A 13,006-nucleotide genomic window follows, 5' to 3' on the forward strand; every position below is an offset into this window, starting at 1 on the left:
AGCCCTTCTGCCCAGCCCCGTTAACCRTGTACTCTGACGCACCAGTCACGCAGGGAGACAATACAGTTGTAACATCAAATGGTCATCTTGGAAAAATCCACTCACTTTTCAAAGTCTATCTCATTTGCTTTAAAGACATAGTCAATTTAAATCTGATTTCTGGATGCAGGTCAAAATATTTGGTGAGATGTGTACATTTCAGTATTTCAAATAAGAAAAATATATATTTCAAATCTGATGATTATTCCAGCTATGTTTTCCTCATGCTTGAGTACTGTAGGGAGTGAAATGAGTCTCTTAAATTAATTTCAGGTGTTTTTAGGGAAAAATTTATGGAAGGATTCCTGGTCAACCTTTGAATTCCACTTGCTTGACAGTGATTGATTGTGTGTATTTAATATTTCTTTGTATTCCCTTCCAAGTTGTTAGACAGCGAAGAATACACACTTGATCTTCCTTATGTCAGTCTTGAAAGGTTATTTATGTTTACCACTTTTGACACCTTTTACTGGTAAAAAGAAAGATGGCTGGTCTTTTCCTTTCATTTTAGCAGATTCTGAAAGTGATGGGGGAAAGAGAGACAGAGAGAGAGACACAGAGGATGTGTGCGTGCCCCTGCATGCACATAGGCATGCATGTATCAAAGAGCACAAGCATGACTACAGATGGTCAGGGAACACTATTGCACTCGCATCCTGGCTATTACCAGATTTTCCTTTTTGTTCTTACTGTACTCCACAGACTATATAGAGATCCGCCACTTTTATTTTTACTGTATCAGTAGTGCAAAAAGGGATTTTTTTTTTTTACTAGTTTGTGATTAATAGATACACTCATATAACTTGAAGATGTTGAATGAAACAAAGTTACAAGAAAGCTTTTGATGTGATGTATTCAAGAGATAACAATGAAAMTGATATGCAAACTTGTCTGCATTATTTATATAATTTTCTTTTTAATTTTATAATTATTTTAAATATATCATAGCTCTTACAATCTAGTGATCTAGCAGTTGTATTGGGAGATGTTTGCTAAGTAAAACCCATCACTATTACAATGCAGGAAGAGTATAAATCATCAGATGACAACTCCTATATTCACTATGGATAACAGACTTAGGCCTGCAAGAGGATACCCGATAACCACCTTGACTTAATGATAAAAACAAGCAGAACTTTTCCTACCAAATTTCCTGTGGTATTAAAGAAGCCTTTCTAAAAGCACACAATCAATGTTTCTCTCTACTCATAAGTCTCTCTCTCATGCAAGGTGCTTCTTAGAGGATCCAAGATCAGGTCCTCAGTCTGCAGAAGAGCAGATCAACAATTGCTTTCAGCCCATTGCTGAATTTAACAAAGGAAACAGTCTGTACCCAGTTCAGTAGAGATGAATCACTCTGTTTAAGAGTGTCAGTCCTGCCTCACTGAGCATGGAAATAATCTTGGGGCAAGTATTCAGGCTTAGGCCTAATGATGGAGTACTACATCTAGTGCTTTCAGCCAGTGCCTGCACCAGCCSTGACCTCTTGAGATGTGAAGGATTGGATCAGGGTTCAGGGTTCTCTGACCTTATTTTTTTAAATAGTTGTTTTTGCAATAACACAGGGTTTCAGTTCCCCCAATAACACAGGAAAACGGAGAAAATGGAAAATAAAGAACAGCTAAAGACAAAATGGAAAAAGGATATCCTATTACATGAAAAAGGTGAGGATGGATTGAGAAGTCACCATAAAATCACTGTGATGGCTTTTAATCTGGCACTCTGTACAAATGGATTTGTAATTACTGGCAATCTCTCTATCTTTCTTCTTTTTTTAAGATACACGTTTCCAAAGTGTTCAGTGAGTTTAGGTGTTGATCTTAAGGCACTTTAACACAGGATCAGTTTCAGAAGCCAAACCTCTGCCTTCCAAAAGCAGGAATACTTTCAAATGTCTAAAGTTAAATAYCTGTGACTAAAGAGGCCCAAGAAACAGCAATCTTTTTCTAAATATATGCCTTACATTCTTGGCTGTTTAGAGCAGCTATGTTGATACAAAATGTATTACTTTTTCCTCTGTGAAACAAGAAGGGGGACTTCAGACCTAATGTTCATTTTGTATGAAGGTAAAGCAAGACTGAAAAGAAAGAAATGACTTCTTTCTTAGCTTGAAAATGATGAAAATCTTAATATATAATATTTAGATTTGTGAGCTCAGAGATGGAGCTGAAAGTACTAACTACAGGCCTCACCACTTATTTTCATTASAAGACCTTGTTCTCAGTTGCTTGTCATTCTGCCAAATATTAACAAATTGTGCTGAAATTTTCCATGACAGGTGTCAGCTTCAGCCTGTTTTTTTGAGAGACAATTTCTGCTACATTCTTCACACAAAAAGGTAGTTTTCTTGTGGGAAAAAAATTGTGATATGGTTAAAGACTTTATAATAGTGCATGCTGAGATGAGAGGTGAATTAACATTATGAGAGGTGAATTAACATTACATGGTGATCTTAATTTTGGAATGTCATAAATTTTGAGTGATCAGCTTTAGAATCTTAACATTCACTTAATCTAGGGATTTTTGAGGGAAAGGGGATAGGAATCTTTGTACTTTGAAGGATGGGGGAGAAAATGAGAAGGAGAGAAAGTGAGAAAAAGACAGAAAGAAAGCATGAGCATGTCCATGGATGTACATGCATATGAAAATGTGGTTAAGAAAAACAAAAATTTAATTCTGCCTTGTATTAATACCATGCAACCATGATATAAATATATTCAGTTTGCGTTTATGATTTATGGTAACAAAATAGACTGAAGTGTTTTAAAGAGATATTTGAGTGATAGTTTTAAAGTCATGATTAATTATTTTAATTTTTCCTTTGCCCAAAGCAGAGCTGGATTTATCTTCGGAGGAATTTAATGGGCCTTCCCATAGGTGAACTTTAACTGTGATGATAATGATGCCATAAACACCTTTTTAAAAAAAAATCAATAAAATCCCTTTCACTTTAAATTACTTATATGCACTGATGTGGTTCTTGCTTAAGAATTCTGTTTTTAAATTATTAAAAATTTCTCACAAACACCCAACTGGAAAACCGAAGAGAATTATAAGATACAAGTATTTGTTTGAAAATAAGTATTTCAACTTTGGATGGTTGACGTAAGAAAAGCAAAGGGCATAACTGACTAGTATTGCTTCCTTCACACTGTTCTAGAAAACCATAAAGCTGCTGGAACATGCAGTTAATTTCTCTCTCCCTCTGCCCTTCACAGACCACTACACACACACATCACCATCTTATAGACATACAGAACAAGATACTCCCTTCTACTGTTCTCATTTTTCACCATTCTCCCTAGATCACCCTACGTTTTTGAACCTTTCATTTACAGCTAAGAATATTTGGTTCAGATATATTTAAGATGAGGAGTATCTTTTGGCTGTTACCCATCAAAAAGTTGAAGGTTTCACCTTGAACAGGACATCCTTAAATTCTTTTTAGGAAAAATCACCAAAATCTGTCTCTTAAATTAGTCATCACGTGCAGTTGTCCTTAATGGGACTGATGATATTCCAAAATTGGACACTTTCTTTGTTCCCAAATGAAACAAAGTCAATTTACCTTCAGGAAAAAAAGGTGGTCCCCTATCTCCTTAGGAAAAATACCTATCATATATAGTGAGCATACTCAACCAAATTCAATTTCAAGTCTGTAACTGGAACCAGGGCTTCCACGTATATATGTGCCTTCAGTGCTTACTTCTGAAAGAACACATACATATCGTTTATCACCACTTCTCAAGTATATAGAGTCACTTACTGTATTTGGAGAAAAATATACACATACAAATACATCTGTGTCTAAACCACTTATATAAAGACTGTGATGACCATATGTCAGACAATTAGCATCATCCTTCATTTTTTTCTCTATTTTTTTTTCCTCACTACAGGATAATAATCACAGTGAGATGTAAGAATGAGGCAATGCTGACCTCTGTCAATGATACGTTTTAGAGCACTTGAGTTTTAGCTGGTTCAGGCAGAACTGATAGCAGAGATTAGAACCAAAACCAAAATACAGCAGAAAATTGGAATAAAAAGCAACAGCTTCTGCAAAATTTAAATCATGGAGAGTAGCAGCAAGCCTGCTTGGGACTGTGGTCATAACCAGTGTGACAGGTCTTGAACATACAGACTGTTAAAGCTGTACTTGACATAACTAGATCCTGTTCAATTTAAAAAAAAAGAAAAAAAAAAGCATAATTGCAGCAGATCCAAACAGCAGCAGCAGCAGCCAGGCAGCCAGCAGTAACATTCCAGCCCGGTAGGAAGTAGTAGCCTTATTTAACACTCACTTTCCCAGGAAGTCCCACACAAACCCCCCTACGTGTTGTGGTGCAGGGACTGACACCTGGTAGGGAGGGTGCAATTTGCAGGAGGCATGCTTTCTGAGAAAAGGCACAGTCAAAAAACCAAACCAAAACACACACACACACACAAAACAAAAAACTCATGGATCCAGAACAGGACAATAAAAACGGAAAGAAAAAGTGAGGAAAGAAACAAAACACAGAATGAGAAGTTACAGACAGAGAGGAGATTATGGAATGCCAGTACAGAAAGCAAGCAGTTAGTTAAAAGAAAGTGAATAGCCAGACATCTACAACACCCTCTACAACACCACACTCAGCGGACAGAAACAAAACCAGTTGAGCTGTTCACCTACAGAGGAAGTGTGGATTTAGAGCCCATCTCCCCATAAGAAAAAGCAAAATCCTACCCACAGAGAATATAAATTAATGAGCTGGTGCTTTAAATCTGATGTTGACTCTAAAGCATTTTTCAAACTTTAGCATAGAATGCAGTGCATTTAATACATGATTTTTAGATCTCTTTCCTCCCATTCACAGTTGAAGAACACCCCCCCTCAGCCAGTAATTAAAATAGTTACTAATGAGTGAAAGCATTTCCCTCTTTATTTTAATCTGAACCGAAGGCAGTTTTGCCATCTTTGAAAAGGCTTAAGACAGCTGTCTTCTGCTTTTCATTTCATCTTCTTCTCCTATCCTTTCTCCTTCTCTGTTTACCTGTACATAATCCCCTGACACTTGGCTTATTTCTTCTCTTCTATGGATGAAGCCATGTTATTATTTCTCTTCTCCTCATGACATATGGTCTAGCTGTCATTTAAAACCAGCGTGAGGAAAAACTCCAGGGAGGGACTCTTTCTCTTGAAAATTCCCTTTTTCATTAATAAATTTCATCTCTGAATGTGACTTATTTTTTCTCATCTTGCTCTACATGTTACAATAAAAGTCTGTAATAGAGGCAGCTATATTCACTCTTGCTTGTTTACAAATAGTTCTGCAAGCACCAAGTTTCTTTTTTATACAGAAGAGTGATCAGCTGTAGAAGCATCAGAGGGCAAGATAATATCTAGCTCCCTCTGCATGGACCACAGTTTAGGAAGGGCTTTTAAAAGGTGAAATTATCTGTTCTTTTCAGGAAACCAAGACTGTAGCTCTAGAACGCCCATATATAATATGTTTGGATATATCAGTTCAGCATGAAAGAATGCTTTATAAACAAGCACGGTAGACAAAACCGGAACCAACCTACACATTTCATAGGCATCCTAAAACCTCTGCTCATGTAGAAGAACTCATGAAGAAGAAGAAAGCTTTCAAAGAAAAGGAGAGTGTGGGAGCAGTTGAAAACAACTAAGGCCAAACAGGAAGTTCAGCAACTATTCAGAAAATGAGAAGTTATTAGTCAAAACCTCACCATAAAGTATCCAAATCCTTGAAATCTTTTTTTCCAGTGTTGTGATTATATTACAGTTCCACCTGAAAAACCATGTCAGGAATTGATACTTTGCTAATTCACCACACTCACGCTATTCATTTTAGCTCTCTAGACCTGTAAGACCTTTTCCATCCCTATTTACTGGGCTTAGAGAACATGAATGTTCTTAGACTTTGTTCCTTGTTTTACATGGCTGCAGGCAGCCACATGATCACAAAAGTAATCTTTTCTTTGACATAGCTGAAACAATATAGAAAACTAGTACACTAGAACCCCACCTATTCAAATTACTAGAAATAAAAGAAGAAATACTCTGTTCAATCTCAACACTGGCAGAAAAGAGAACCAGCTAAAAAGAGAAGAGGGCCAGTTATTTTTATTTTTTTCATAAGAGCAAAGATCAAGTGGTAAGAAGGAATAGGTAGCACTGAATAGGTAAAACATTCCACCCAATTGTTATGGAACGATGTCCAGTCATTTCTGGGTTTTTTGCTTTCACTGACATAGCAAGAGTGTGGTCTGTGACTGTTAAATAGCAAGAAACTACCACTGTAACATGAAAAACTTAATAATTGCTTCACAGATCTCTGGAATTGCATCTTTTCAAAGCAGAAGTTGCTTTATAAGTCTTTGAAGGCTAGATGCCAATGCTTTTATCTCTAAGAGAGATAAAGGCCCAGCCTCATTTCCCTTCTTTTTATTTTTGTTTTGTAAACCATAAACTCTTTCGATTATAGGCCATCTATATGTGTTCATTCAGTGCTTGATGCTGCAGGTCCCAATCTTGATCAGGAAGGCTAATGTAATAAAGATCAGACTTGTATCAAAAATTTGCATAAAATAAAATTCTCTTCCTGCCATTCCAATCTCCTCTAGGGATTAGGCTGTGAAGAAAGATGAATACTTCCAACTTGCTTTTCCTAAGCAGGTAATTACTTTTGCACACAGAAGAAAACAAAGCACTAAGAACATATTTCCTCCTGATACATTATTTCTATTAGAAGTTTGCTGCTTATTCCCTGAGGCCTAGTCTGCTTGCATGCCCTAGGATGGTGACACAGCGAACTCTATGCCTGAGATGGGCATCTGTATGGGATCTGGAAAAACATGCAGAAAAATATGACATGGAACTGCTATTTAGATTTCCTCATGTCTATACTTAAACGTATCTAGTCTATCAACTTATTGTCTAAATGCTCTGCTGAATACAGAATGTATTAATGGGTTGAAAGTTATATTATTTAGAAAATTGGGAAGACAGACAAAAAGGACACATCCTCAGTTTCAGGTGTTCAAGCTTATACCATGGGTGTAGAGAATTTTGGTTAAGTAAAATTAATAAGGAAAATAAACAGGATGCTGTTTACAATCATGAAGAGAGAAAATACTTAGCTGACATGCTGAACCGCTTCAGAGCGGTGTCACTTTCAAGAAAACAAGAATGCACCCTACCAAACAATATGGCTGGGTAAAGTCATTTAATCCAGTAGGCTCATCACAGTATAATTAATTGCTCTGATTTTAGTTGGCACATTCAGAGTCTTCTTCCCGGAGGATTTATCATTAGGCTTTCCTTGCACAGGATGAAGGAAGAGAAATGTGAAGGCATACAGCAGAGGCAGAAGAAAGGAATTGGAAGAGGTACCTGCACCTTCCAGTTAATTCTTTCTCTGAACATAGTAAAAACAGAAAGTCAGATCCCTAAAGGTGGACTTAGCATTAGCAAGACGAATTAGAAAAAAATTGTTCAAATCGTTCAGAGGAGCCCGCAATTTGAGTGTCATCAAGCCAATGAACAGTTACCACTGGCATCATGAAGAACCTGAAATGTCCTTTACTCCCACAATCTTCCTGACACTAAAATGCAGTTCAGTTAAATTGTGATAGGTTAAAAATTAGAAAGATTATTCTGGCACAAGGCAAATGGAAATAACCACATTTCCATTTTGCTGTTCCAAGCTAGTGATTTTTTTTTAGTGAATGGTACAGTAAATACAAAAATCTACAGGTAATTCTACTTAGAAACTCCCCCTTGGCACATGGCAAGGTTGGAAAACGACAGAAACAAAATCTGTTTCAAGCCTTTCCCAAGATCTATTAGTTAGGATTGTGATATATATGATGTAGACTCCTAATACATTATCATTTATGTTTGTGAAATTAAAGCCTAAAAAAATATCAGAGCACTTTGGCTCCAACAGAAAGATGGAAAATGTTAAAAAGCGCTGAATCATTTGGTTTGGACAAAAGCAAATCTATTCATTCAGCTTTACACAAGCTGAAGTTTACCTGTGCCTCTACCAGCACAAAAAGTTTCAATGCCATTTTTCAGAAGAACCTGTTTAACTAAWATCCCAAGCTTTTTAAAGTCATTTTCTCTGCTTGGTTTTTGGAGAACCATACCTGAGGAATCTATTAAATTGAACAACCAGATTGTTTTCCAAACGCACTATGGCACTGGCAACTTTTCCTACCATTTTCATTCCCTTACAGCTCCTTCTACCCCTCTAGTTCTATCCACATCAGCTCTACTTTTGAGCAGCCAGGTAAAGAAAGTACATGGTATGGCATTTTTACACTTATAAATACAAAATAAAAACACTGAAGTAGAAAAACTCTAAACAGGTTTTCCCAAAATAGGCACTCTGAGAGAAGAAAAATGGAATAATTTATCTTTAACTTTGGTCAGCTATTTTGCTCTTCTAAATAACCGTATACCATTCTCACCTCTCCAGTTCTGCTATCTTCTTATCTTTATCATTCTTCTCATTCTCCATCTCTTTCAAGATTTCTAAAAGACGATCCACTTCAGCTTGAGCCTTGCTAGATTCTTCCCGGTATCGAACTACCTCCCTTTCCAGCTGTTGCATACGATCACTCAGCTCTGGGCTGGCCCTAGCCTCCAGTGCTGCCTCATGAGCCTGTAAAGAAAAAAGTTCAAGAAAAACACCTCATTCACATATACATATTTTCAGGTACTATAATGACTGCAAAACACTGTCTACCTAAATTCTATTTCAAAATGGCAAGATTAATTATTAAACAGAAATAAACATACTGTGCATAAGCTACCTTTAAGTATGGGTGAATACTTTCTAAAAAAAGGAAAATTCAGAAGCAGATTAAAAAAATTAATTCACTTCAAAAAAAAAAAAAAAAAAAACCCAAAACCCCCAACCTATGAAAGTGATTTTTTGGTCTGAAACAGAACTGTTCCTAGAATATCAAAGAAGTTAAACTTCCTTAAAATACAGAAAAAGTGTGAGGTGGGTATGAAAATTCCTAAAATACACCTCCAACGCAACCAGAGACGAGACAGGAGGATTTGTAGTTAGTTACCTGTGATATTTTTAACCTAGATAATCTAGAAAAACAAACCACAGTTTAATAACCTTCAATAACTAAATCAGTACACTAAGTGTCAGATAGATTTGTAGAGACTGTGCTGATGCACTGAAGTCCTTGCCAGTTATCTACACTATTTAGATTAGGGCTAATATGAGTATGGCTACAAACTGAAATCATCTTTGCCCTGCTATTTAGGAAACATCTTTGAAAATCAGGTTAGGGCGACAAGAAGCATCCCAGGACTAAGGATAAAATGACTCCAGCGAAGAGCCAGTTTTTATTTTGAAATGATCTGTTTTGTTGTAAAAATCACAAAGTTAATGGTAAAATGAATTAAAAAGTTCCTAAGCATAGTAAAGACAAAGAAAAGGCAATATTTATGCTGGAGTTTAAACCAACAGACTGGGGATTAGCTTTTCAGGGTCCCAAGGGAGTTCTCCACTTTTATGAGGGGAAATGGACAAATGTTACCTTCAGGGGGTATTTTCACTCCACCCTTCTGCTCTTGCGTCTTGAACTAATCTTTGGTATTAGTTAAAGCAGTTTCGGAACTGCTCAAATTTGCTTCAGTGAATGGTAAATTTGGGGGTGCTATTCTGTCAACCAAGACTGCCTGTGATCTCAAGGCCTTTCTCTTCTTTGGAACAAACCTATGACAGAATATAAAACCACTGATTTTTTTCCCCTTTGTGCAGCTGTGGAAGGTTCTTTTACAAGCTGCCAATATTCTGCTCCAAAGTGCAGTAAGTCTAAATCCAATCATTTAGAAGTCTGTTACTGTTAAAGGTAACTGGACAGAACTGCAGCAGCATAAACCTCAGGGTTATAGTTTGCTCCTTCCAAAGATCCAAGTAATGGCAAAAATACACTTGGAAAAAGCTGCTTAGTTTTTCAGCAAAATGAAACTGGAGGAAAATACATGTTCATTGACCCCAAACTTTTTATCTTGAAACCTCTTTGCTTTAATTAACTCAAATAAAGTCAAGGCCATATTCTAGTGAAATCCTACATAAGCTCTGAGCAGAATATTCACGCATGGAAGGATCCCTTTCTTTACTGGGTCTATGGCCTTAGGATTGATCTGGGCTTCCCCAAGGCTGGAATGCTTCAAATTTTAGGACCCTGGTCCTGCCGCAGCCTGCCCAGGGGTCTATCCTAAACTGTTTTGGTTTTTTTTGAAACAAGAATTCCTGAAACCTGTATAGCCAGCACAGTAGTTTATCCTAGAATGATATGCTGGACAACAGCAAGTCTCCCAGGCAGTACATTTAGCAGGTGTGCCCAACAACTGTAAATCCTGGAAGAACAGGACCTGAAGCAGGGTGTTTAGTAGGTCTTAAAAGGATCTCCACTYATGAAACACTTTCAGGTCAAACCTCCCAGGTCCACTGTCACTGAACTCTAACTGAAAATCTTGCTTCTGAGTCTGTAACCAAGATTCAGTTCCAAGTGCTTCTCTGGTGAGCCTGGAAACTCTGAGAGCCCTTTTGGAGTTAGGGAGGTCTATGCTTCCAGGTTCCTGACTGCACCATAAGCACTTTGAACTATAAACCCTTGCAAAAGGCTCTCTAAGGCAAGCGGGAGTCTACAGAAGGTGCTACCAAGATGATGCAGATTCTGGGAGGCCATAGCAGCAATGAGAATGACAAGCGTGTCAGGTCCACTGAGCAGCTGTAGGGATCTAGGAACATATTTTGCTTTGGAAAGAGAGTGTTGTTGGGTGTTCCCAAAACACTGGAATTTCCAGCCTGCAGGAAATTTAAAGTATTTCATTTCATTTCCTTTTCAACCATACCTAAATTTCAAACAAGAACTCCATCCTCCTCTCCCAAATACTGTTTTGCTGGAACTGGAAATACCATTTTTTGAGGGGCAGCTTCATCTATAAATAATGTCTCCTAAGAGACAGTGTGGATAGAGTTAAGTATCGTTTTCATCAGAGGTACAACCTGAATTCTTCTGTACTGTATTTGGGTATGTTTCCAACACTTCAAATTGTTTTAACAAATACTCCTCCAGACACTTTAAAGTCATCCAAAATACCTAATCAGATAATCAAGAAACTTTTAAAAAAAATGCAAAGCTAGGCTGTTAGCTTGGATTACTGAGCTCTCTAATTCTAAGTTATAAAACCTAATGCAATTCTACTGTCAAGATAGCCCTGATTTATATTGCCCTGTGCTAATAAAAGCATCTCCACAACAACCCAAGAGACACTACTGAGAGGAGGAAATCAATTTTCTTTTTCAGAAAATTAGCCAGCAAGTCAGTGTGTCTGGTTCTTATAGAACAAAAGGCCTATTTACATGACATAAATTATTAGTTAAGACACGTAACATGTTATTTGTATATAATGCACATAAGTATGGATACTTTCACCTAACACAAAGAGAATGTTATGTGATATGGTGTAAACTGGAGACCACTTCTTGAGTTGTGAATTACTGACTCACTTTGGTCCATTTTGTGGGTTATGTATAAAATACATGTTACATGACCAAATCTAAAATCGTACTGGATTCATTTATTGTATAGGAGAGAAAACCAATGCATTTAGAGGTTTCCCACAAACTCGCATGAAGATCTGGAACAGATGAAATTGGCTACCTTCCCAATGTAACTGTGAGAAATAATTCAGCAGTTTTTATTTTTTTACAGGTAAAAAAGGTTATACACAAACAATGAGTTCTTATATGTAAAGCACATACAATTCTCCCCATCTCCCCAAATAAAGGTAGACAAATTCCAAAAGGAGCCAGTAATTTCATTTTCAAGACAGAATGGACAAATAAAGTGACAAATGCACTAAAGGCAGTTCTGCTGCTGTATTAAGAAACCATAAGTAGTACATTTTGATAGACCCAGATATCAAGTCTGACTGAGACAGTACTCCTAAATCTGCAACCTCTTAATACATTTATAAGCAAACATGAAAATGCATGATAAAAAAATAAATATATTGGAAAAAGCAACTTGCTCAGGGTGAAAAAAACACTGCACTTTCTCCTCTAGTTTCACAAAAGATGTAAATAAGAGATGGTGTGTCTACATAGGCTACTAAGTTTACTCAATTACAAAATATTTTAAACCTCCGAGCTTCTACTAACCCTGTTATTAGCTCCTTGTGTCTGTTTCAGTATGGAGTCAAACAGGTGAATTTAAGCTACTTCCAAGAGTGTTTTAAACTTACATGTTTGAAATCTACATTGAAATGCATAAGAAACATATACATTTCAGCTAGAAGACAGCAACTTCTTAAACTGTGTTTTTATTACAGCTCATCTGAACACTATTAACGTTTTCCAGTATAAATTTAATTCTAAATTCAAAGTGGTTCAGGACTGAGAATAGTTTAAGCTTACTACTCTGGATTTGCTCTCAAAGTTCTCACAATGACTATTAACTAAGAGCTGGTTTAACGGCTTTCTGCTTTTCTGCTCTTAGCCATCATTTCCCATCTGGAAAGTGGTAAGTGATTGGGTGAGTGCTTCAGGTACCTGAAGAATAAAAGAAAGAGTGATTGTTCATCAAATAAATGTACTATGGTTTCTATTGCTTCCAGACAAAATCAGCCAACAAAGCCAACTTCTACAACTAAAACAAATATAACCAAGGTTTCACAGAAATAGGCTCTATTCACAGATGGAGAAGAGAGGAAGACATTAAAAAGAATTTCATAATTTGATATTTCTTATGCCAGAAAAACTCTTTACAAAGAGGAAAGGCGATCTTACATAGCTTTAAGTGTGCCAGAGGTGGGGAAGAATACAATAGCACAAATCTAATTAAAAAAAAAAAAATCCAAAATGTAAATAAAAATTCCAAACATTATGACTAGGATTCCAAATCAATATTCCTAAAAGGT

At 36.7% G+C, this 13,006-nt stretch overlaps 1 protein-coding gene across 5 annotated transcripts in view; it reads right to left on the reverse strand.

The window, feature by feature from the left end:
* Positions 1–13,006, reverse strand: part of ERC1 (ELKS/RAB6-interacting/CAST family member 1) — a 315,358-nt gene that overhangs the window by 171,116 nt on the left and 131,236 nt on the right. For all 5 annotated transcript variants that reach the window (XM_026070417.1, XM_026070415.1, XM_026070416.1 and 2 more), the window contains one exon: positions 8,521–8,714. In XM_026070417.1, coding sequence (XP_025926202.1) covers positions 8,521–8,714 — 194 coding nt within the window. The remainder of the gene's footprint in view (positions 1–8,520; positions 8,715–13,006) is intronic.

This window comes from Apteryx rowi, unplaced genomic scaffold (genome assembly GCF_003343035.1).
Source record: "Apteryx rowi isolate R43461 unplaced genomic scaffold, aptRow1 scaffold_31, whole genome shotgun sequence".
Classification (NCBI taxonomy): Eukaryota; Metazoa; Chordata; class Aves; order Apterygiformes; family Apterygidae; genus Apteryx; species Apteryx rowi.